Source organism: Callithrix jacchus, chromosome 5 (assembly GCF_049354715.1).
Source record: "Callithrix jacchus isolate 240 chromosome 5, calJac240_pri, whole genome shotgun sequence".
Lineage (NCBI taxonomy): Eukaryota > Metazoa > Chordata > Mammalia > Primates > Cebidae > Callithrix > Callithrix jacchus.
Window position 1 is genome coordinate 93197787 of NC_133506.1, and position 25112 is coordinate 93222898.

General features: G+C 45.1%; 1 protein-coding gene across 19 annotated transcripts in view; it reads right to left on the bottom strand.

Moving 5' to 3' along the window:
- TEX14 (testis expressed 14, intercellular bridge forming factor) overlaps positions 1 to 25112 on the bottom strand; it is a 111843-nt gene that overhangs the window by 39072 nt on the left and 47659 nt on the right. For 12 of the 19 annotated variants that reach the window (XM_035300648.3, XM_035300635.3, XM_035300626.3 and 9 more), the window contains 9 exons: positions 21148 to 21229; positions 19473 to 19603; positions 18544 to 18657; positions 17090 to 17213; positions 14522 to 14700; positions 6455 to 6606; positions 3956 to 4146; positions 3379 to 3529; positions 294 to 1207 (listed from right to left, as the gene is read on the bottom strand). In XM_035300648.3, the coding sequence (XP_035156539.3) occupies positions 294 to 1207; positions 3379 to 3529; positions 3956 to 4146; positions 6455 to 6606; positions 14522 to 14700; positions 17090 to 17213; positions 18544 to 18657; positions 19473 to 19603; positions 21148 to 21229 (2038 nt within the window). The remainder of the gene's footprint in view (positions 1 to 293; positions 1208 to 3378; positions 3530 to 3955; positions 4147 to 6454; positions 6607 to 14521; positions 14701 to 17089; positions 17214 to 18543; positions 18658 to 19472; positions 19604 to 21147; positions 21230 to 25112) is intronic. The other 7 variants (XM_035300641.3, XM_035300632.3, XM_035300644.3 and 4 more) reach the window with 1 other exon arrangement.

Below are 25112 nucleotides of genomic sequence, written 5' to 3' on the forward strand. Positions count from 1 at the left end.
AAGTTGAGCCATGCAAAATTGCCAATACTTGATCATTTTGATTAATAAAACAGCAACTGCATATGGTTCAATTTGATACATATGAATTTACAGAGGACATGGTCTGTGTGTTGGGTTTGGACTGGGAGGCAGAGTATCTCTACCTTGATCCTGGAGTTCTGATTTCCCAAAGCCAAGAGTACCTTGCTATGAGCCATTTGCATATATGTCAGTCCCTGCACATAGATTAGGGGCAACATTGAACCCAGCTCTGGGGTCCTGCTTAGGTTGCCCCTTCCTCCCACTTAGGTTACCTGATGGCTCATCTCTGACTGATCTCCAGTGCTTACTTCAGAGACTTGGGTGAAAGGTTTCCAGCCACAGCCACTTCTTTTCCTGGATCTTTTGCCAAGATGTCCCCCTTGAAAGTCTCTCACTGTTCTTGGAAACCTTGCTAGAGTTGGGCAGTTGCCACTAGTGTCCAGCTGCTGACCCCCTGAAAGCTGCAGCACAGGAGGAATATAGCTTAAAGATGGAGGGCCCACAGCGGGAGGTAAGTTGTAGACATTTGCAAAATTTCTTGAAGTGGTCCACAAAGACATGTGCTCTTCCTGCTCCTTCTGTTTCATCTCAACTTCATCTAATATCTGCTCGATATTCCTCAGCCTATCATCATTCTGTTGCATTATTGTCTGCATAATCTTTAGATCCAGTACACACTTACTGAGGTAATACTCCTCAGTTGCAGACCTCTTGTTCAAATTGTTCATGGCTTCTCTGACTGGCTCAGGAAGGCTGAGTGAACTGAGTGAACCACTTTGCCAGTCCCAGTCCTCGAAAGAGTGTTCTGTGCCAGTTTCTGAAGAGCTCTTATCCTCACTCCAAAAACAACATGCCTCTCTCTCCATCTTATCCAGTAATTCTTCCATGGATTTTAGTTCATCTACCTCGTTAGATCTGTCTGCCTCAAAAGATGAAGCAGTTCCTGGAGGCTCTTCTATATCATCTTCCAAAGTCAAGCAGCCTGAGAAGATCTCATTGATTTCCAAACTACAGAGGCTTGCCTGACCTGTGCTGGGGCTGCTGGCTTCTTCTGACATAAATGGAGGAGGGCAAGGAGCATCTTGATTCTGAGTCTCCCTAGCCATCAGACATGGATCTGGGGCCTGAGGATCTAGCGTCCCCTCGGTGAATAAAGAGTGAACTTTTGGTGAATGAGGTAGACTGCCTATTGAAAAGAGCAGCAAAATGCAACTGATTAAAATGAACATATTTGGCAGCTAAGCAGCCTTGGCCTGTTCAAGAGGCCAAGACTCTAAAAAAAAATTTTTTTTAAGCCTTTTATTATCCCACCCCCTTCCCACTTGTGGAAGACTACTGGATACACTCACAAAGGGTGAGGGAGTATTTGTCACCTAGATGAAAGCTCCTATTTTGACATGGAATAAGGCAGAAATTGTTGGGGCAGGGATCTAGCCATGGAGGAAATATGTTTTGCTTAATTTATTGTGTGTCCAAAACACGCATAACTTTCAAGACATGCAAATTATTGGCCCCTGAATCTTGTCTTGTTTTGTAGAGACAGGCCCTTGCTATGTTGCCCAGGTTGCTCTCAAACCCCTGACTTTAAGTGATCCTCCTGTCTCACCCTCCCAAAGTGCTAGGATTATAGGCATGAGCCACTGTGCCCGGCTCCCCTGAATCTTAAGGACCACAATCATAGCCTTCTTTTCATACAAAAGAATTTGACTATTTCTCAGTTAAAGTTATGCTCTTGGTGAGCATCTGATAAAAGTAGCCTAGAGACCACCCAAAGAGCTATTACATTATGGGAGTAATAAAAGCCTCAAAAAAGAATGCCAGGACTGACCACTCACCACCCCTGGTTTACAGGTATATACCTTGCAGAGAATGGGATGAAGGAGCCAAAGTAATGAGAGGTTATGGGGAAACTCTGGAAGCACTGCTGAAGGAGAGTCAGAGTGAATGGTCATTTGGCTGGAATTGGAAGGCCTGGGTTCCAGTTCTGTAACAAGTTCTCTGTGATCCTGAGCAGGTTACAACCTCTCTGAACCTTAGCTTTCTCATCTGTAATATGAAGGCATTAAGCCTGATGACTGCAAGGCCCTTTCCAGCTCTAAATTCTAAGGTTTTCAAATGTACTAAAATGTAGTAAAACTGGTTGGACAAAATGGCTCATACCTGTAATCCCAGTGATTTGGGAGGCTGACATAGGAGGACTGCTTGAGGCCAGGAGTTCAAGACCAACCTGGGCAATATAATGAGACCCCATTTCTACAAAAAAAAAACAACCCTTTTTTTTTAGGCCAGGTGTGGTGGCTCATGCCTGTAATCCCAGTACTGTAGGAGGCCCAGGTAGGAGGACTGCTTGAGTTCAGCCTAGGCAACATAGTGAGACCTCAACGCTACTAAAAATTTTTTATATTAGCTAGGTGTAATAGTACACACCTGTAGTCCCAGTTATTTGGGAGGCCAAGGTAGGAGGATTACTTGAGCCTGGGAGATTGAGGCTGCAATGAACTATGATTGCACCACTGCACTCCAGCCTGAGAAACAGAGTAAAACCACGTCTCAAAAAAAAAAAAAAAAAACCTCAAAAAAAATTAGCAGAACATACTGTCATGTACCTGTAGTCATGGCTACTCAAGAGGCTTAAGCCCAGGAATTGGAGGCTGCAGTAAGCTATAACTGTGCCTTATACTCCAGTCTGGGCTACAGAGTAAGATCCTGTCTCTTAAAAAAAAAAAAAAGAAAAAAAGGTAATTTTCTTCTTTAAAAGATTCCAGATTTTCTATAATGAGTATTTTTTATTTGTGAAGCAATTAAACAAATTCTTAAGATTAATCATGCTCGAAATAAACTCAATTATTATGACTTAGTTCTAGATTTATGCTAAACCCAAAAAGTTTACCTTAATAATTTAAGGATCTTGATTTTTTTCCTAAGGTATCCATCTTTTCCCAGTGTGAGTTACATCTACAGTGGCCAGGCATGGTAGCTCATGCTTGTAATCCCAGCACTTTGGGAGGCCAAGACAAGCAGATCACATGAGGCCAGGAGTTCAAGACCAGCCCGGCCAACATGGTAAAACCCTGTCCCTACTGAAAACAAAAATTAACCAGGTATGATGGCACACGCCTATAATCCCAGCTACTCAGAGCCTGAGGCATGAGAATCACTTGAACCCAGGAGGCAGAGGTTGCAGTGAGCCAAGATCGTACCACTGCACTACAGCCCGAGCAACAGAGCAAGACTTTGTCTCATAAAACAAACAAACAAGTTATGTCTACAGTTTAGAGGAGTCAATTAGTTGTAGCTCATGTGACTCTCAGAATACATTTGTGTCAAAGTAACACAACCTGTGAATTAGGGGCATACCCATTTCTTTTAGTGCTTTGATTTCCATGTCAGGGGTCTCTTTGGGGTGTTCTGAAGTCAGTCCTCGATAGACATTGACATCAGGATGGAGTCCGTATCTCTCCACTCTGGGGCTCTCGGTTGTTTGAGTTCTCTGGGCTCCAGTAAAATCCTATAACACAGGAAATATTGTCAAGGACATAGTCTCAGTCATTCTGAATGTGACTGGAGCTTTAGAAACCATCTAAGTATCTAATAGACTCACTCTTATTCCTGTTGGGTAGACTGACTAGTTTATTGTTATTGCCAATACCTTAAAAGCAATAATAATAGCTATCATGCACTAAATCTCCATGAAGTACCTTCAGTATGCCCCTACTATGAATATGTGTTGAACCTCCCTGGCTCCCCTCCTCAATTTCATGCTGCTCTCACCAAGTTAAGCAGTTAGGCTTTTCTCGAGAACGCAGAAAGGGTGTAATAATGTGAGGATTTCCAAAATTTCTTACAACTTGGTCTCTAGCTTTGTCTTGGTCTCTAACTCCCTACTCTCCTGAGATAGGTAAGCAGACAAACTCCCAACAACTTCAAGTCTTACCTTCAAGTCATTCTTCAGAATATACTGGATATCTTGAAGGTTCATAGTTCGGTCTTTCTGCTTGATGTGGATGCCTGACTTTACAATATCATAGTAAGGTTTTGGAAGCCTGACGTCAGCTTCTAAATAATTCCCCAAGACCACGGCGTCTTTAACAACTGAGCCATCTAAGCCACTCCAGGGTATGTCATCTGTAAGGAAAAAGTCACAGAAAGGAGTAACATTAGGAAACCATGGAATGGAGTGGGGGGAAAAGAAATCAATGAAGATTGGTATCCTTAGGCAAAACACTTAACTCCTTTACTTTTTTTTCTAACCCACTGTACCTTAGAAACAATTAGCTCCTTTATATATTAATTTCTCTCTGTAGAAAAACTACCTGGAAGGCCAAAATGCCAGTGATAGGTGAGAAGCCACTTTACCCATTTATCAGGGAAATCCCTGCCACAGAGATAGGAAACAGTAGTGTCAGCAACATGTACACATGGACTCCCTGCTGGCAGGGAAGCCCAATATCATCTTATGTATGCCACTGTTTTGCCTCTGGGACCATAAATACCATGAAAAAGTAGCCCTTGGCCAAGCATGGTGGCTCATACCTGTAATCCTAGCACTTTGGGAGACCAAGGCAGGTGGATCACCTGAGGTCAGGAGTTCGAGACCAGCTTGGCCAACATGGTGAAATCCCATCTCTACTAAAAATACAAAAATTAGCCCAGTTGGTGGTGGGAGCCTGTAATCTCAGCTACTTGGGATGCTGAGGCAGGAGAATTGCCTGAACCCAGAAGGAAGAGGCTGCAGTGAACCGAGATTGGACCACCACTCTCCAGGCTGGGCAAAAGAGTGAGACTTCATCTCAAAAACAAACAAACAAAACAGCCCTTAATGAATGTGATTTTACTGTGTGTGTGTGCCTTTTTCTTGAAGGATTCCTTCCATCTTGAGATGTGACTACTTTCTTCACATCAGAGCTGTGGGTTTGGAAGTACATCCATTTCTTTCAAGTGACACTGCTTATACATCTACTGGACCCTGGGTGTGTTTAATTTCATAGTTTACTTCTCAGAGGCTGGTCTTTCCCCCTAATTTACAAGTTCTCAAGGGATACCTAACATAGATCATAAGTACTGATACCAATATTCAGATTAAAAATTTTGCTTGGACTAAATGAATTATCACTGACAAGCAGATGGGTGGGCTTTGCTGACATTTTTTTTTATTGCATTTTAGGTTTTGGGGTACATGTGCAGGACATGCAAGATAGTTGCATAGGTACACATGTGGCAGTGTGATTTGCTGCCTTCCTCCCCTTCACCCACATCTGGCATTTCTCCCCATGCTATCCCACCCCAGCTCCGCCCCCCCTGCTGTCCCTCCCCTATTCTCCCCAATAGACCCCAGTGTGTAGTGCTCCCCTCCCTGTGTCCATGTGTTCTCATTGTTCATCACCCGCCTATGAGTGAGAACATGCGGTATTTCATTTTCTGTTCTTGTGTCAGTTTGCTGAGAATGATGTTCTCCAGATTCATCCATGCTGACTTTTTTTTTTTTTTTTGGAAGCAGTGGTGTGATCTCAGCTCACTGCAACCTCTGCCTCCCAGGTTCAAGAGATTCTCCTGTCTCAGCCTTCTGAGTAGCTGGGCCTACAGGTGCATGCCACCATGCCCAGCTAATTTTTGTATTTTTAGTAGAGACGGGGTTTCACCATGTTGGCCAGGCTGGTCTCCAACTCCTGACCTCAGGTGATCTGCCTGCCTTGGCCTCACAAAGTGCTGGGATTACAAGCATCAGCCACCTTGCCCAGTTTGCTGCGTCTTAAAGAATAGTTAAAAGACAAATATTTGGCCAGGCGCTGTGGCTCACGCCTATAATCCCAGCTCTTAGGGAGGCAGAGGCAGGAGGATAGCTTGAGCCCAGGAGTTCGAGACCTGCTTGGGCAATATAACGAGACCCCGTTCTCCACAAAAAGTAAAAAAACAAAAAGACAAAAAAAAAAAAAAAAGAGACAAATATTTCTAGGCAATCATCTTATATTTTCTGTAAGTACAAAAAGGTTTCCTTAAGAAATCCTTTTTTTTTTTTTTTTTTTTTTTTTTTTGAGACAGAGTCTCACTCTGTTGCCCAAGCTGGAGAGCAACGGCACAATCTTGGCTCACTGTAATCTCCACCTCCCAAGTTCAAGTGATTCTCCTGCCTCAGCCTCCCAAGTAGCTGGACCTACAGGCATATACCACCACACCCGGTTAATTTTTGTATTTTTAGTAGAGATAGGGTTTCACCAAGTTAGCCAGGCTGGTCTTGAACTCCTGACCTTGTGATCCACCCACCTTGGCCTCCCAAAGTGCTGGGATTACAGTCATGAGCCACCACACCTGGCCAAGGAATCTCTTTTTTGATAATTAAGTCTTCTATTTTCATAAAAGTAAGTAACTCCTGGCAGGGAGAAAAATACAACCTAAGAATAGGGACTTTGGTCAACCATTAATGATCTGGATCTACCTGTTAAAATCTCCTGCACGATCATAGAAAAGCTGTAGATGTCCGACTTTACTGTGGCTGCCTTCTGTAAGATCACTTCTGGTGCGGCCCAGTTGTACAGCTGGGTAGGGAGGGGCACTTGAGTCAGGTCCCTCTGTACACCTCCATCCTGGCTATGGAAGGAAACATACAAGGCAGGGGTCATGCCTTAAAGGGCCTTTTATTAATTAGACATTCATTCAGAGTCTTTCTGTTGCCCAGACTGGAGAGCAGTAGCATGATCTCGGCTCACTGCAACCTCTGCCGTCTCCTGGGTTCAAGAGATTCTCCTGCCTCAGCCTCCCAAGTAGCCGGGCTTACAGGTGTGTGTCACCAGGCCAGGCTAATTTTTGTATTTTAGTAGAGACAGCGTTTTGCCATGTTAGCCAGGCGAGTGGTTCTTTTAATCAACACACTGCATTTGTGAAAACTTTGCCTCTGAAGGCTGACAACCTCTTTGAGTTTCTGCAAACCTAGCTAGACACTGAGCTAAACCATGCTGCTTCAGAGCTGTTCCAACACCTGCAATTCCTTACTGTTCCATCCAGGACCTCACCCTGAGTTCATCTGGCAACTCTACTGCTTACCTACTTCACTCAAGTCACAGGAGCCTTCTTTTGGTTCCTCCAACATACCTAGCACATTACCCCTTCAAGTCTTTGCACTGGCAGCTTCTGCCACAGATCCTAAAGTGACTAGCTACTTCTTATGACTGAGATTATTTGTCTGAAAGTCACTTCCTCAAGGAGGCCCTCCTTGACCATCTAATCTAAAGTAGTCTTATTTTATTGGTTTCAGAGCACTTGTTATTTGAATGTATGTTCATTTATTTAGTTTATTATCTGTCTCCCTTCCATTCTAGAGAGTCAGCTCCATGAGAGTAGGCACCTCATCTGCCTTTATATCACTGTACCCCTGGGCTTTCACCAGGGCCTTGATGCTTGCTGTTGAATAAATGAATGTAAGCTCTTTAAATACCCCCCTCAAGCCCCATCTGCTTTATCAAAGCCATCTGGGACTTCCCCAACTCCTTATGATTGCTTCTTTTCAGAACTCCCACCGTTTTGGGATGGGCCCTTTCAGTTCAGCACTCAGAGGTTCACTCACTTGCTTAAAAAACTCATCTTCCCAAACAGACTCCTTAAGAGCTAAGTCAGAGCATCCTAAATGTCTTCTGGCCCAGCAAGAGCCCTTGGGGTAAACTGAGCACTGACTTCTGCCCGCAGGTATCATGAGAATCAAATGAGATCACAGATGCAGAAACATTCGGTGAGCAATAAAGCGCTCTTTCATGAAGAGGCTGGGCATGGTGGCTCACACCTATAATCCCAGCACTTTGGGAGGCCGAGGAAGGTGGATCACGAGGTCAGGAGATCGAGACCATCCTGGTCCAACAAGGTGAAACCCTGTCTCTACTAAAAATACAAAAGTTAGCCAGGCATGGTGGCATGTGCCTGTAATCCCAGCTACTGGGAGACTGAGGCAGGAGAATTACCTGAACCCAGGAGATGGACGTTGCAGTGAGCCGAGATCGCACCACTGCACTCCAGCCTGGCAACAGAGTGAGACTCCGTTTAATTAAAAAAAAAAATTAGCATGAAGGCCGGGCACAGTGGCTCATGCCTGTAATACCAGCACCTTGGGAGGCTGAGGCAGGTGGATCATCTGAAGTCAGGAGTTTGAGACCAGCCTGGCTGACATGGTGAAACCCCATTTCTACTAAAAATACAAAAAATTAGCCAAGCGTGCTGGCATGCGCCTGTAATCCCAGCTACTTGGGAGGTTGAGGCAGGAGAATCGCTTGAACCCAGGAGGCAGTGGTTGCAGTGAGCCAAGATCGCACCATTGTACTCCAGCTTGGGCAACAAAAGCGAAACTCCATCTCAAAAAAAAAAAAAAAAAAGGAACAAGAATTAGCATGAATATTATGGGAGGCATTCAGTAAACAGTTAATGACTGCCAGTTGATAATTAAGAATTAAGTTTTTAAAAAGCAAGTGACAGCAAGTTTTTTGTTGGTCTGGCAAAAGGATAGATTTTAGAGGATGAGATGAGTTTCTCAGACTTTGAGCAAACTTCCCTAAATAAAGTTTCTTGCAGCAAATCTTTTCATAGAGGGCAGTGAGTTCATGAAGTCATGAAGGTGTAAAAGGTAGTACTGACTTTAGTTGTATTGCTGAATAGTCAGGCATGGCCTGGCATAGTGTGAACAGTGTGGATATGTATACAAATTTAATACATAAATATTTATATAGTAAACATATGCAGGCCGGGTGCAGTGACTCATACCTGTTATCCCAGCACTTTGGGATTATAGCCAAGGTGAGTGGATCATCTGAGGTCAGGAGTTCAAGACCAGTCTGGCTAACATGGTGAAACCCCATCTTTACTAAAAAGAGAAAAATTAGCTGGGCATGGTGTCACACACCTATAAAATCCCAGCCACTCGGGAGGCTGAGGCAGGAGAATTGCTTGAACCCAGGAGGTAGAGGTTGCAGTGAGCTGAGATTGCAGCACTGTGCTTCAGCCTGAGTGACAGAGCAAGACTCCATCTCAAAAAACAAACAAAAAAGCAAATATGTTAAACATTTACATAAATTTAATATATTTGCAAACACATTATATAATCATACATTAAATTAATAAAAATTATATTTGTATCACAGAAAAAACAATGGCTTTATTGTCAGAGACATATTCTGACAACTACCATGCTTGGCTTTCCAAGTTAGAGGGCAATTCTCCAAGAGAAACACTGAAACCCACCTACTCTGACAAGCCTCTCAATGTTGTCTAAGTCCCTGGCAAGAGACAAGTCACTTATAACTATGATTTAAATCTTTTCTCTTTTAATTCTTTTCTCTCTTACAATCCCTTCTTCCTTCTGTTAAAGCTAGGTGGGGCTGGGGGAGGGTCTTCTTTTTTATTTTTGAGAAGGAGTTTCACTCTTGTTACCCAGGTGGGAGTGCAATGGCGCAATCTCGGCTCACCATAACGTCTGCCTCCTGGGTTCAGGCAATTCTCTTGCCTCGGCCTCCTGAGTAGCTGGGATTACAGGCACGCGCCACCATGCCCAGCTAATTTTTTGTATTTTTTTTTTAGTAGAGACGGGGGTTTCACCATGTTGACCAGGATGGTCTTGAACTCTTGACCTCGTGATCCACCTGCCTCGGCCTCCCAAAGTGCTGGAATTACAGGCTTGAGCCACCGTGCCCAGCCGGGGGTCTTCTTTTCTTGCTGTTACTCTAGGACAGTTATTTTTCTGAGCTTCAGTTCTGGCATCATTAAAATTACATTAGGCTGCAGCTATGTGACACCGCTTACAAGGTGAATTCCAGCTCTAAAGATTCCATTAAGAAGGAGCTGAGGCCAGGCATGGTGGCTCAGCCAGGTGCGGAGGCTCACGCCTGTAATCCCAGCACTTTGGGAGGCTGAGGCAGGCAGATCACATGAGGTCAGAAGTTTGAAACCAGACTGGTCAACATGGTGAAACCCTGTCTCTACTAAAAATACGAAAATTTGCTGGGTGTGGTGGCACACACCTGTAATCTCAGCTACTCAAGAGGCTGAGGCAGGAGAATGCTTGAACCCGGAAGGCGGAGGTTGCAGTGAACCAAGACCATGCCACTGCACTCCAACCTGGATAACAGAGTGAGACTCTATCTCAAGAAAAAAGAGTCAGGTGCGGTGGCTTATGCCTATAATCCCAGCACTTTGGGGAGCCAAAGCAGATGGATCACTTGAGGTAAGGAGTTCAAGACCAGCCTGGCCAACATGGCGAAACCCCATCTCTACTAAAAACACAAAAATTAGCCAGGCATGGTGGCACATGCCTGTAATCCCAGGTACTTAGAAGGCTGAGGCAGAAGAATCACTTGAATCTGGGAGGCAGAGGTTGCTGTGAGCTGAGATTGCACTACCACATTCCAGCCTAGGCAACATAGCAAGACTGTCTCAAAAAAAAAAAAAAAAAAAAATGGAGCTGAAGGGTAGGAGAAACAGCTGTATCACTTTTATACCAAGAAATGGAACACTATCCTTGACAGTAACATTCAACAAACTGATGGTCCTAGTAGAGTTACCAAAACTAAATATGGGATTGGTGGTTAGTGAATAATCCATTCATGTTATCAACTTTCTAAGAAGGTTATGTTGCTACACCTGCAGTGGCTTGCTGACTGACATTTCTGACACTTCTTCCTCAAGTTCCATCCTAAGGTCATTCATAGATATTCACAGACCCTTGGTTACCTCCTACCCCCTCACTTGGCCAGCTGTTGACCTCAAAACTTCATGCATTTCACTTCATTTCCTCCCATTTTGGCTCCATGGTCACCACCAGGCCCTGTCTCATGGTCTCTAGGCTGGTGTTCCTGTCCTCAACCACCAATCCATCCTGCCCCTATATCCTGGAGATATCCTCTATCATCTGGTTTAGCCTCATCTGTGTCTCTAACAAAACAACTGGGTAACTTCACACCATTGCTTCACCCTTGGGTGCCTCAGTTTCCTCAACTATAAAAGAACAGCATTAGGCTGGGCCATCTCCAAAGCTCCATTTCACTCTAGGATGCACATTTCTATATAATAGAAGAAGTAGAGTAGAAGAAACTGCGGTACCTTTCTCTCAACAGCAGATGGCATTCCATCACTGACAACAGTCTACACCTCTTGGCTTCCACTGCTCCTTAACACAGAGCCAGTGGAGTTAACCTTGCTCTGAACCATTTCAAGTTTTCCTTCAACTAGGTCATCTAATCATTTAAGAAATATTTACTGGCCAGGCATAGTGGCTCATGCCTGTAATCAGGAGGCCGAAGCAGGAGGATTGCATGAGCCCAGGAGACTGAGGTTGTAATGAGCCACTGTACTCTCACCTGGGCAAAAGAGAGAAATCCTGTGTCCCTGACCCCTAAAAAAGAAGGCTGGGCATGGTAGCACACAACTGTAATCCCAGCACTTTAGGAAGCCAGGTCAGACAGACTGCATGAGTCCAGGAGTCCAAGTCCAGCCTGGGCAACATGGCATCACCCTGTCTCTATAAAAACATACAACAATTAGCCAGATGTGGCAGTGTGTGCCTATAGTCCCAACTACTCAGGAGGCTGAGGTGAGAAGATCACTTGACATTGGGAGTTGCAGTGAGCTGAGACTGTGCCACTGCACTCCAGCCTGGGTGATAAAGTAAAATCTTGTCTCAAAATATAAATAAACAAATAAAACATTTACTGAACACTTACGACATGTGGCAGGCTCAGAGCTGGTGATGAACTCCCCTTCTGGTGAGGTAGACACACTTGCATAGAAATGACTGGTATGGCCAGGCATGATGGCTCAAGCCTGTAATCCCAGCACTTTGGGAGGCTGAGGCAGGCAGATCACAAGGTCAGGAGTAGGAGACCAGCCTGGACAATATGATGAGACCCTGTTTCTACTAAAAATACAAAAATTAGCTGGGCATGGTGGCGTGCACCTGTAGTCCCAGCTACTCAGGAAGCTGAGGTAGAAGAATTGCTTGAACCCGGGAGGCAGAGTTTGCAGTGAGCCATGATCATGCCACTGCACTCAAGCCTGGCAACAAAGGGAGACTCTGTCTCAAAAAAAAAAAGAAAAAGAAAAGAAAAAGAAAGAAATGACTGTGGTAAACTTGCGTGATATATTTGAGGAGAGGAATATGCAAAGTGCCTCAAGGGATGAGGGCATCAGTACAGACTTCACAGAGAGTGTGTCTGAAATGAGTTTAAAAGGCAAAAGCAGTGTGTGCCAGGTATTCCAGATGCAGGGAGCAGTGTAGCGAAGTGCCTTCAATGGTCAGGAGGGAGCAAGGCAGTTATGAGTTTGGCACTACGGGTAGACTCCCACTTAGTGAAGCTTCTGCTCCATGCAAAGGGGTCTGGACTTAATCTTGCAGGCAACGAGGAGACCCTCAAAGCTTTTAACTCAGATTAAGAATGGACCATATGTGAGGCTGAGCAGCTCAACTAGTGACAGTCATCTGCCTGTTCCCATCTAGAAAAGTGCCATGGCTCCAGTCACACCCTAACAGCTCCCCTGCTTTCTCTTGCCCGGTCACAGCCCCTTTCCATATATAGGAGCAAGAGGGAGGATTTTTTTTTTTGAGATGGAGTTTTACTCTTATCACCCAGGCTGGAATGCAATGGTGCAATCTTGGCTCAACACAACCTCCGCCTCCCAGGTTCAAACAAACAATTTTCCTGCCTCAGCCTCCTGAATAGCTAGGATTACAAGCACCTGCCACCATGCCTGGCTAATTTTGTATTCTTAGTAGAGACGAGGTTTCTCTATGTTGGTCAGGCTGGCCTCGAACTCCTGACCTCTGATGACCTGCCCACCTCAGCCTCCCAAAGTGCTGGGATTAAATGCGTGAGCCACCATGCCTGGACAAGAGGGAGGATCTTAACCTACAAATCACCTATGACACTATAATGCTCAAAAAAATCCATCCTAAGAACACAGCATCCCAATGTTCTTAAGATAAAATTCAAACTCCTCACCAGGGCACACAAGGCCAAGAACAACGTGGCCTCTGCTTCCTCTCCGTGCAGAGGGACAAGCAGCACTCCAGGTCTGGGAAAGTGAGAGCCTTTCTGTTTCATTTGTTCAAAACAACATATGCTGAGTGCACATGTGCAAAGGACTGTTGTGGGCATTTGAAATATAGCAGTGAATAAAACAGAAATCCCAGCCTCATGGAGCTTTTCATCTTTGAGAGAAGTGAGTATGTGACAAGCAAAGACCTGGTAAGAGACAAGAAACTAAGCATCAGTGATGGGTAGGTGGAAGACAAGGGTAAGAGCGGGTAGGTGGAAGACAAGGTTAAGAGGAGGTAGGTGGGTCTAGGCAAGGGGTGTGCCCAGTAGCTGAGGCCTCACAGAAGAGCAGAACCAATACTGGCCCAAAGGCTCAGAGCTGTGGATGGTAGTAAGGAAGCGCAGGGGAGAGCTTCTGCCTCTCAAAGCTTGAGGACTCTCAGGAGGACTTTGATTCCTGCCAATAGGAAATTAAGCCCATCTACCAACTCCTGAATTTTGACTGCCTCTCTCACTATGCTGAGCCCCCTGAGGGCAGAGAATGCCCTCCATGTCCTTCCAGGCCAATGCCTGGCCCAGATGTAGGAGGTATGACAGACCATTAGGCTCATTAGCACCCATCATCTTCTCTCCTTCCAGGATGCACAGCTAAGGCACAGCTCAGCTTCCCTCCAGTAAAAGGTGACTGGGCTCTGGCCACTGCAAAGAGGCAGTAATGTACCCATTTCAGACTGGCCCCAAACCCCACTGTGTCCCCTCCATGTTCTTTTTTTGCCTGCTGACTGGCAGTGCAAAGAATGCAGTGGGGGATCAAAGCCTGGAACTTGGTGAAGCTACAGACTGGAGTGAGAACACTGTCCCCACCTCCAACACATGCTGGATTACAACAAGAGTGAGAAATACACCTCATTGTGTTAAAAGCCACCGAAAATTTTGGAGTCAATAATTACAGCATTTATACACATTGGCTAATGTGAGCTCTTACTTGTTAAATGTTTATTAAAGTATCTCCAGGCCAGGTGCAGTCGCTCATGCCTGTAATCCCAGCTCTTTGGGAGGCCAAGACAGGTGGATCATGAGGTCAAGAAACTGAGACCATCCTGGACAACATGGTGAAACCCCATCTCTACTAAAAATACAAAAATTGGCTTGGCATGGTGTCACATGCCTATAGTCCCAGCTACTCAGGAGGCTGAGGCAGGAGAATCGCTTGAAACTGGGAAGCTGAGGTTGCAGTGAGCCGAGATCAAGCCACTGCACTCCAGCCTGGTGACAGAGCAAGACTCCGTCTCATTAAAAAATTATAAATAAATAAATAAATATCTCCAAATTCCTCTAGCCTTGACAGACAAGATAAGACATTTGGAACAGATTTAGCCCCTGATGAACAGGTTCAGCTCACCAATGAGGAGTCCCACCAGATCAGATTCTGTGTCTACAGGAGAGGCCCCCAAGGGAGATCACCTTCAGGAGAAAGTCCTTCTTCATGTTGTGCCTACCTTTCCATCATGTACTCCAGGTTGGTCAGCCTTGCTTCACCTGGGGAGATGATATGGATAGCATAGGAGCTGAGGGAGCGGTGGATAAACCCCCGGAAATGCAGGTATCTCAGGGCATCAGAGATCTGGAGCAGCAGATGCACAATCACCTCCATGTGCAGCACTGGGAACTGGGACCGCTGCAAGCAAGAGATAAAATGCCAAGAAAAAAAAGGACTGACGCCCTGACACTGTGGAATGCTTTGTGATTTCCAAAGTCTTTCCATATAATCCTCATGGTTACCAAGGCTCTCCATTTTACAGATTCAGAACCTAACGGTCAGTGAGGCTAACTGAATGGCCAGATGTCCCAATGACTCAGGCCCCCTGAACCCCAACCTGGATTCCTTTTCTTCATCTGAGCCGCTTCATACCACAAAAAATGAAAAGAAACTTCTTAAAGTCTGTTATGTGCATTCAGGATTGGCCTAGGGAAAACTGCCAGGGGAGGTCCCCAACAACACCAGTAAACCTGCCCTGTCCCCTCCATGTCCAAGCCCAAGCTGCTGGGAAGAACCTGGAAGCTCAAAAGACTCTGCAGGATGCAGATAACCAATCCAGTCCCTAACCCAGTCAGACAAGCCAGAAAGTGCATCCTAAAGGGACAGAAATTTACTAACATTAATGCACCTGGCTGACTAAAGTCTTAATGCGTCTCTCCCCCAGAAAAAATGGTCTTTAGAGTAATACACTCACTCAAGGGGGAAAAACAGAATAGGAGGTCCTGAGGCAGAAGAAAGGGCAAGCCATTTGGGGGAAGGACCCTTCTTAGAGGGGCTCTCCTCACTTCTATCCAGGGTCTTTCGAACAAAGTCACAGAGGGAAAAAACTCAAATACGCCAAGATTTCTCTAAACCTACATCTCAGCCCAAAGCACCCATCCCAAGGACTCTATATAAGCCTGGAAAGATGTCTCTTAACCCCAAAGAAACTTCAGAGGTGAGAGGGAAGTGAATAAAGGCCTCTACAGAAACAACTGGGATGCAGCACAAGTGAAAATGTAGGAAAATAAAGCCAGTAGCTGCTACATTATAGTTAGTCGAAAGGTGTCTATGTTTTGTGGGTCTGTTGCACTCTTAGATGCCTGATAAAGAAGCAGGACTAGGCTGGCCACAGTGGCTTGCACCAATAATCCCAACACTTTGGGAAGCTAATGCAGGATGATCGCTTGAAACCAGAAGTTCAAGAACAGCCTGGGCAACACAGTGGAACCATGATTCTACTAAAAATTAAACAATTAGCTGGGTGGGCGCAGTGGCTCATGCCTGTAATCCCAGAACCTTAGGAGGCCAAGGCAGATGGATCACCTGAGATCAATTCAAGACGAGCCTGGCCAACATGGTGAAACCCCATCTCTACTAAAAATACAAAAATTAGACTGGTGTGGTGGCAGGCACCTATAATCCCAGCTACTTGGGAGGCCAAGGAAGGAGAATCGCTTGAACCAGGGAAGCAGAAGTTGCAGTGAGCCAAGATCGTGCCTTTGTACTCCAAGCCTGGAGGACAGAAAGTCTGTCTCAAACAACAAAAAAAAATTAGCTGGGCATGTTGGCATGCACCTGTAGTTCCAGCTACTTGGGAGACTGATGCAGGAGGATCGTTTCAGCCCATGAGTTTGAGGTTACAGTGAACTATGATCTCACTACTGTACTCCAACCTGGGCAGTAGAGCAAGACCCTGTCTCAAAAAAAAAAGCAGAACGGGCTAGGTGCAGTGACCTGTAATCCCAGCACTGGTCAGGAGTTCAAGACCAGCCTGGCAATCATGGTGAAACCCTGCCTCCACTAAAAACAAAAAAAATTAGCCAGGCATAGTGGCAGGTGCCTGTAATCCCAGCTGCTCTGGAGACTGAAGCAGAAGAATCACTTGAAGCCAGGAAATGAAGGCTGCAGTGAGCCAAGATCGTGCCACTGCACTCCAGCCTAGGCAACAGAGGGACTCTGTCTCATATATACATAAAAGGGGGAATGAACAAGGACAGCTTTGAGTTTAAAGAAACAACAGTAACAAAAAAAGCACTCTGACAATAATAAAACCATACTAGTTCTGACCATGTGCTTATCAGCCTTAAATAGTACATTATACAGCCCCTATAAAGCAAAAGAATAAACATATTTATCTTCCCCAGGTACAGTGGCTCACACCTGTAATCCCAGCACTTTGGGAGGCCAAGGTGGGCAGATCACAAGGTCAGGAGTTCGAGACCAGCCTGACCAACATGGTGAAACCCTGTCTTTACTAAAAATACAAAATTAGCCAGGCATGGTGGCGTCTGCCTGTAGTCCCAGTTAATCAGGAGGCTGAAGCAGGAGAATCCCTTGAATCGGGGAGGCGGAGGTTGTGGTGAGCCAAGGTGGCACCATTGCACTCCAGCCTGGGCAACAAGAGCTAAATTCTGCCTCAAAAAAAAAAAAAAGATATTTATCTTCCATGCATGCACAAATAGGATTGCCACAGCTGAGGCAAGAGGGTTGGGAGGGAAGAAACTGGGAGGGCAGCAATGAAAAATCCATGGAAACAGTGGTTTACTCGTTCATGAAGAACACTGAACAATGTGCCGATGGTGACGCGCTCGTACACAAGGCGGGTTTTCTTCAGGTCCTGGGACAGACACACAGCCATCAACTGCAGCAGGTAGGGGTGCCGTAGCTTGCTGCAAAAGAAAAGAAGCTTTAGATAGGGCAGGCGAGAGGCAGACATAATGAAAAAATGGATGTAGGCCTTTTGAGCACATTCTAAACGAATGCCATTTGTATACAATCTTTTCTAAGTAAACAGGATAGGGTGAGGGTTTCTGTTGGAATCTGTGACCCTCACTGATGAGAACCTGAGAGCTTAGAGCCATCAATGATAACAATGACAACGTGGCTAAGAGCTCCTGTATACTTTGTTTGCATCTCAGATCCTAACAACCACCTATAAGAAATGTATCATTACACTCATTTTAGAGATGAGGAGACCAACATCAAGGAAATGCAGGGCCTGGTGCAGTCACTCACACCTGTAATCAAAACATTTTGGGAGGCCAAGGCAGGCAGATCACTTGAGATCAGGAGTTCAAGACCAGCCTGGCCAAGATGGTGAAACCCCACCTCCACTGAAAATACAAAAGTTAGCCAGGTGTAGTGGCACACACCAGTAGTCCCAGCTACTCAGGAGGCTGAGGCCCAGGAAGTGGAGGTTGCAGTGAGCCCAGATCCTGCCACTGCACTCCAGAGCGAAAGTTGGTCCCCCCTTCAAAAAAAAAGGAAGAAAAGAAAATATGTCAGGAATTCACCACTCAAGGTCGCATGCCTGACTCAGTCTCATGTCAAAGTCTGTATTGCCCAGGCTGGAGTTCTTCCAGCTTCCTTTGGTCCCTTCAAGCCGACTTCCACAAAAAGAAGGATGTAGCCTCTCTAGATGCCTCCTGTAGGAGTTGAGGAGCCTTCTCAGGAGACATCTTGATAAGCCTGGGTCCACTGAATGAATAAATCAAGAGCCTGTCCTAACAAGAGCAGAAGGACCTAACTCTGGAGTCACAGGAACCCTAAGGTCCAGAGATCCATGAGCATGTCCTCAATGGCAGAGATATGTCCTCAGACATCTGGATCTCATGCAAGCCATGCTCTATGAAAACAGGATAGCCACATGCCTTTCTGATGGGCACAGGGCCTAAAGTGGGTGGGACTCAGAAGTTGTAGCAGGAGAACCAGAAGGGCCTGCATGGAGGCTGTAGCATTCAGAGACATGGGTTGCCAGGCAGCTGACAGACAGAGTCCCTCAACACCACTGTCCCCACTGCTCAGGCTACTCATGAACTTCTCTTCCTCTTTCCTGGCAGCCCTTGGAAGTCAAGTCAATCAATTTCAACGGTCAGGAAATGCTGAGATTAAGAGGGGCTGGAGCTCCCCATCCTAGGCACAGAGCTAAACAGCCCAGAACCTGGGTCTATAGAGAGACCTGGACCTATAAGGGGTCTGGCCCTTAGGTCTCCTTCTCACCTGCTGTGTTCCTGCTCAGCAATTAACAAGTCGGCCAGCCGCAGCTTGCTGCAGTGTGGGTGGGTGGAGAGATTCAGCTCTTTCACTGTGACCCTGTTCCCGTTCCACACCAAGCTACAAAGACAGGAAAGAGTTTCAACAGAAAGGATTGAGCAGCCACTTCTTCAGTGAATGAGTTTTCCTAAGCAAGGACCAGAGACGTGGTCTCTACACAGAACCTGAAATGCCACTGGGCACTACTGGGTCCTCCCTCCCACTACCCCCAGGTACTAAAGCACCCTGGGGAACTTAGGTGTAGGCAGTGGGAAGTCAGTGAATTTAAGGGAGTGACTTGATCAGGTTTGTATTCAGAGGCAGAATGGTACCAGCAGTGTGGGGAATGGGGAGGGGAGGGGTGGTCCAGTCAATGGGAGGCCAGTTAGGAGAACAGTCCAGGTTGGGGAGGGTGATGACCTGGGCAAAGGCAGCAGCAATAAGACAGTTTCTATAGGGGAACTCATTACCTTTGGCCTGTATCAGAGGCAAGACAGTCACTACCAAGTTGCCTCTAATTTTTTAGCAAGCAGAGATATTAAAATATTGTAATGAGTAATGTTTCAGAGCAGCAGTTCTCCCACCAGAGGACATTTGGCAATGTCTGTAAGACAATTTGGTTGTCACAGCTGTAGGGGCTGTAAGGGACTGCTACTGACACTAGTGGGTAGAGACCAGGGACTTCTAACATCCTACAACGCACAGGACTGCTGCAACAACAAAGGATCATCTGGCCCAAAATGGTAATTGTGTCCTGGCTGAGAAATCCTGATTTAGACAGATGTTCTTGTGTTTCCTGTGTTTGAGCAGAAACTTCCCAAACATAAGGAAGTCACATGCAGCCCACTCTTCCTCTGAAACTGAATCAGACCTCCCACTGGCCAGCCCCCACTTACTTGGTCATGACCATGTAGGGGCCACTGAAGAAAGAGAAGGTGGGCTCATCATCAGCTTGAATCACTTCCTTTTCTCCAATAACCGGAAGAGATCCTAGATAGGCTATCTGTGTCGCCCCTGTAAGATAAAACTGAAACCAAGGCATAGCCTCAAATTATGGGGAGAGGAAGGAAAAGCAGAATACATCCAGAATCTTAACAGCCAGCTAAAAGAATGACAGCTGCTATTTATCAACTTTCTGAATACTCCTATGCGCTGGGCATTTTTTTTTTTTTAAGACAAGGTCTCACTCTCACCTAGGCTGGAGCATATGGCACACTCTTGGCTCACTGCAGCCCTGACCTCCTGGGTTCAAGCAATCTTCTCAACCCAGCCTCCCAAGTAGCTGGGAATATAAGCATGCACCACTGTACCTGGCTAATTTTATTTTGCTTTGTTTTATTTTTTGTTTGCTTTTTTAGAAGGAGTCTCACTCAGTGGCCCAGGCTGGAGTGCAGTGGCGCGATCTCAGATCACTGCCACCTCCGCCTCCAGGGTTCAAGCGATTCTTCCATCTGAGTATTCTGAGTAGCTGAAAGGCGCTTGCCACCATGCCTGGCTAATTTTTGTATTTCTAGTGGAGATAGGGTTTCACCATGTTGGCCAGAGGCTGGTCTTGAACTCCAGACCCTGTGATCTGCCCACCTCGGCCTCTCAAAGTGCTGGGATTTCAGACATAAGCCACTACACCCAGCCTTTTTTGTTTTTTATAGAGACAGGCTTTTGCCACATTGGCTGGTCTCAAACTCCTGGGCTCAAGTGATCCACTAACCTTGGTCTCCCAAAGTGCCAAGATTATAGGTGTGAACCACCAGCCCTCGCCACAATTCTTTAATCTTTAATTATTATCTTTAGTCTTTCTAAAAATCTTTTAAGATTCTATTATTCTTTCCTTTTTATTCTTTTCCCTGAAGCTCACAGAAAGAAGTCAGATACCTCAAGTGCCATAGCTGGGACTGAGAAGCCTACTGTGGCCCCCACAGCACCCAGGATTGTGTGCGGCCAAATCTCATATTCCTCCTCCCTCTCCCCTCCAGGCTGCTCAGCACAACAAACAGAATGGAGAGTAGGACTGGGTGAGGTGGCTCACTCCTGTTATCCCAGTATTTTAAGAGGCCAAGGTGGTTGAATTACTTGGGTCCAGGAGTTTGAGATCAACCTGGGCAACATGGGGAAATCCCATCTCTACTAAAAATACAAGTAACAGGTGGTGGTGGGCACCTGTGATCCCAGCTCCTTGGGAGGCTGAGGCACAAGAATTGCCTGAACCCAGTAGGCAGAGGTCACAGTGAGCCAAGATTGTGCCACTGCACTCTAGCCTGGGCAACAGAGCAAGACCCTATCTCAAAAAAAATTAAAAATTAAAAACTAAAAATTATTTAATTAATTAAAAGATAATTTTCTAAACTCAAATCTAGCCCAAGGTCATCCAAGGGAATTATCTGGGGTTTTCACAATTTGTTAGTAAGGACAGAAACACTAAGAGATACCTTTCCCTCAACAGGGACAAAAAAGAAAGGACAACACTTTTCTTTTTTGAGGATAAGGAAGGAGGAGTTAGACAAAGGTGGGAGATGGGCCCGATGATTGTCCAGTTAATCCTGCAAACACTGGCTGTCAGGGGCAACCTCTTACCTTTCCAAAGCCAAAGCTGTAGATCTTTTGAGCAGAAATGACTCCGGCTTTAAGCAGTCGGTTAGGAGAGCTGTTAGGGTTTCTAGAAATATTTTAAAAAGGGGAAAAAACTCAGAATTAACCACTCACATCCAGAAGTTTATGCTGAACCAAGTCTTCAGACGGTATAGTTGATTTTGTCTTTATTGCTAGACTTTTTGTTACAGAATTAGAGATGATGTAATAGCCAGCCTCTGAGAGGGCTTCTATGATTCTCACTTACCAGTATGCATAAACTCATGTAGCCCCTCACGGGTCAGACAGGGCTGACCTGTTAACTCATCTTTGACTGTTAACAGTACAAAACAGTGATGGTATGCCACTTTGAGGCTAAATCTACCAGGGATTCTGTCCTGATTTCTCTTGGATCATTTGCTCTGCCAGCTGCCATGATATGAGGACATTCAAGCGGCCCTAGGGAAAGGCTCAATGCCCATCAATTTCCCGGCCATGTGAACGAGCCCTAACTGACATCTTGACTGCAACTTTATTAGAAACCATGAACCACAACAATCTAGTTAAACCATTCCCTGATTCCTGACCCACAGAAATTGTGTGAGATAAAAATGTTTATTGTTTGAGGCTGCTAAGTTTGGGAGGTGATTCATTATGTAGCAATAGATAACAAATACAGATGATCAGAGTTGGAAATAATCATAAAGCAAATCTTGTCCAGTTTTTTCATTATATAGGCAAAAATGAAGCCCAGGAACAGGAAACCTGCTGGCCTGAGGTCATAAAACACAGCAGTGACCAGATTCTGATGTTGTTCATGCGAGCTACTGTTCTTCCCATATTCCACACGCAAACCACAACCTGCACATCATCAGGGCCCCCATTCACTGAAGGAGTCTTGGAAGAAGGGGTGATGCCTCTTATTTCTTTGGCTCCCAGAACCTGGCATGGTGCCATGCAGTAGGTGCTCAGTTAAGACTTGCCAGATTAGTAGTTTCAGCTCAGACTGAAGGGGAAAACATCCTACCGACAACAGAGACAATTTCCTTTCCTTGGCAAATAGCAAAGGACCTGGGGGACCGCGCATATTCAGGGCCAGCCTACATCAGGTCTGTAAGGACCCACATGCCACTATTAGTGAACAGATGTAAATACTTTACTTCTGCTCTATTTCCTCAGCAACTCATCAGTGTCAGGCTGTCCCATCCCTGCTATAAGCTGCTATGCTATTGAGAAGACTTTGAAGTTCAGACTGAGAGAAACTGAGCAACCCAATTTACACCTACTGTCTTAGTACCATTATTGATAGTTTCCCTTTCAGTTGCAAAACAGCCGATAAGCTATATGGTCACTCTCACTTGAGTAGACAGATCATAAGGAAAAAGCCACTTTTCTACACTAAATCATCAGTCTCTTCTTAAAAAAAGGCCTATGTGCTTAGGCCTCAAAAGAGCTAGGAGACAGTGGACCATTTCCTGCCCAGGGGAACAGACCTTGTGCTGACAGTGAGGGTGTCAGCCTCCAGCAGCAGTGGAACTGGGGGTTACCACTGACAAGGCCTCCTGCCTTCCACTGTGGGGCCTCTTGGCATACGTGGCTCTTTGGAGGGGAGAGTTCTATTTCAGTCTAACAATGACCTGGACAACAACTGAAGTTCAGACCAACATTTCTGGCTCTCTTACCTAAATTTCTCAGCACACATCTATATAACTAAACTCAGCTGGGTAGATCGAAGAAGAAACTAACTCTAGTCATCTACAACCATCGGTTCTCAACTCAGGGCTTTTCTTCTTTCCCCAGTCCAAGCTCTGTGCTAACACACACATGTGAGGAATCTTATCTGACATGGCACCACTCACAAATCTCAGAGGCTAACTCTAATTTCAAGAATTTGTGGAGATCGATCCAAGATGGCCGACCACTAACAGCTCAGGATTGTAGCTCCCAGTGAAAGCTCAGAGAACGAGACGACGCCACATCATTAGACGAATTTTCATCACTCACCGATCAGCCAATTCCCAGTGGAGGAGCCCCACGGGTCGCCAGCGCGACTCTTGTGGCCGCCGCAGCGGTTTTGCCGGCGTCTCGGCGCAGCAGCTCTTCACGTAGAGCCAACGGGACTGCTTCCCCTACTGACCGGAGTTTGGAGCTCCAGGAAGTCAGAGCCGCTTGTTGCGGACTCAAGAGGGAAGCCAGACCAGAGATTCCCGGGCAGGAGAGCACCATCAGTCTTATTGCTGCTATTTAGGCTGCCACAGTGGGTTGCTTGGATCCCAGCACTGGGAATCAATAAGTCGGATGTCGACTCAGAAAACTAATTAGAAATGCGGTTCATCTACAATGAAGGGAAAAAAACAGCCTAAGAAGGCCGAGTATACTCAGAATCAGAACCCATCAGCAACGGAACAAGCCCTGATGGAAAAGGACTCATCAGTAACCGAACAAGCCCTGATGGAAGAGGACTCATCAGTAACGGAACAAGCCCTGATGGAAAAGGACTGTGTTCCATTATCTGAAGTAGGCTTTAAAAGGTGGATGATAAGAAACTTCTGGGAGTTAAAGGAACTTGTTCTAACCCAATGTAAAGAAACTAAGAACTTGGAAAAAAGGTTCGATGAAATGTTGAAAAGAATAGACAATATAGAGAGAAATACAAATGAACTTATGGAGTTGAAAAATACAACACGAGAACTTAGTGAAATATGTACAAGCTTAAACAGCCGAATGGATCAAGCAGAAGAAAGGGTATCAGAGGTCGAAGACCAACTTAATGAAACAAAACGACAAGACAAGAATAGAGAAAAAAGGATAAAAAGGAATGAGCAAAGTCTCCAAGCAATATGGGACTATGTGAAAAGACCTAATATACGCTTGATTGGTGTACCTGAATGTGACGGAGAGAATGAAGTCAAGCTGGAAAATACTCTCCAGGACATTATCCAGGAAAATTTTCCTAATTTAGCAAAGCAGGACACTATTCAACCCCAGGCAATACAGAGAACACCACAAAGATATTCCTCAAGAAGACCAACCCCAAGGCACATAATCATTAGATTCACCAAGATCGAAACGAAGGAGAAAATATTAAGGGCAGCCAGAGAGAAAGATCAAGTCACCCATAAAGGTAAGCCTATTAGGCTTACAGCAGATCTCTCAACGGAAACCCTACAAGCTAGAAGAGAGTGGGGGCCAATATTCAATATACTTAATCAACAGAACTTTCAGCCCAGAATTTCATATCCTGCCAATTTAAGCTTTACATTTGAAGGAAAAATAAAATCTTTTAGGAACAAGCAAGTACTCAGAGATTTTATTACCACCAGGCCTGCTTTACAAGAACTTCTAAAAGAAGCATTATACACAGAAAGGAACAACCAGTATGACCCTTTCTAAAAATACACCAAAAAGTAAAGAGCATTAACATAAAGAAGAATTTTTATCAACGAAAGGACAAAATAGCCAGTTAATAACAAATGGCAGCAACCCTAAATTTAAATCGACCAAATCTCCCAATCAAAAGATACAGACAAAATCTAACGGTATATCCAAAGATATACATAGACTCAAAATAAAGGGTTGGGAAAAAAAAAACCAAAAACGTACCAACCAAATGGAGAGCAAAAATAAATAAATAAGAAGCAGGAGTTGCAATTTTCACATTTGACAAAATAGATTTCAAAGCTACAAGGATACAAGGGTAAAAGGAATAATGTAATAATAAGAGATCTTAACACCCAGATACATAAGACCCATAATGAGATTTAGATTCAACGAGACAACAAATTGATAACGATACCCGGGACTGGAACTAAGATCCAGAACAAATAAACTCAATAGAGCTCTCCATTTTAAACACACAAAATATACATTATCCACAAAATCTAACGATATATCTGAAGATATACAAAGACTCAAAACAAGGGGATGGAAAAAAACTCACCAACCAAATGGAGAGCAAAAATAAATAAATA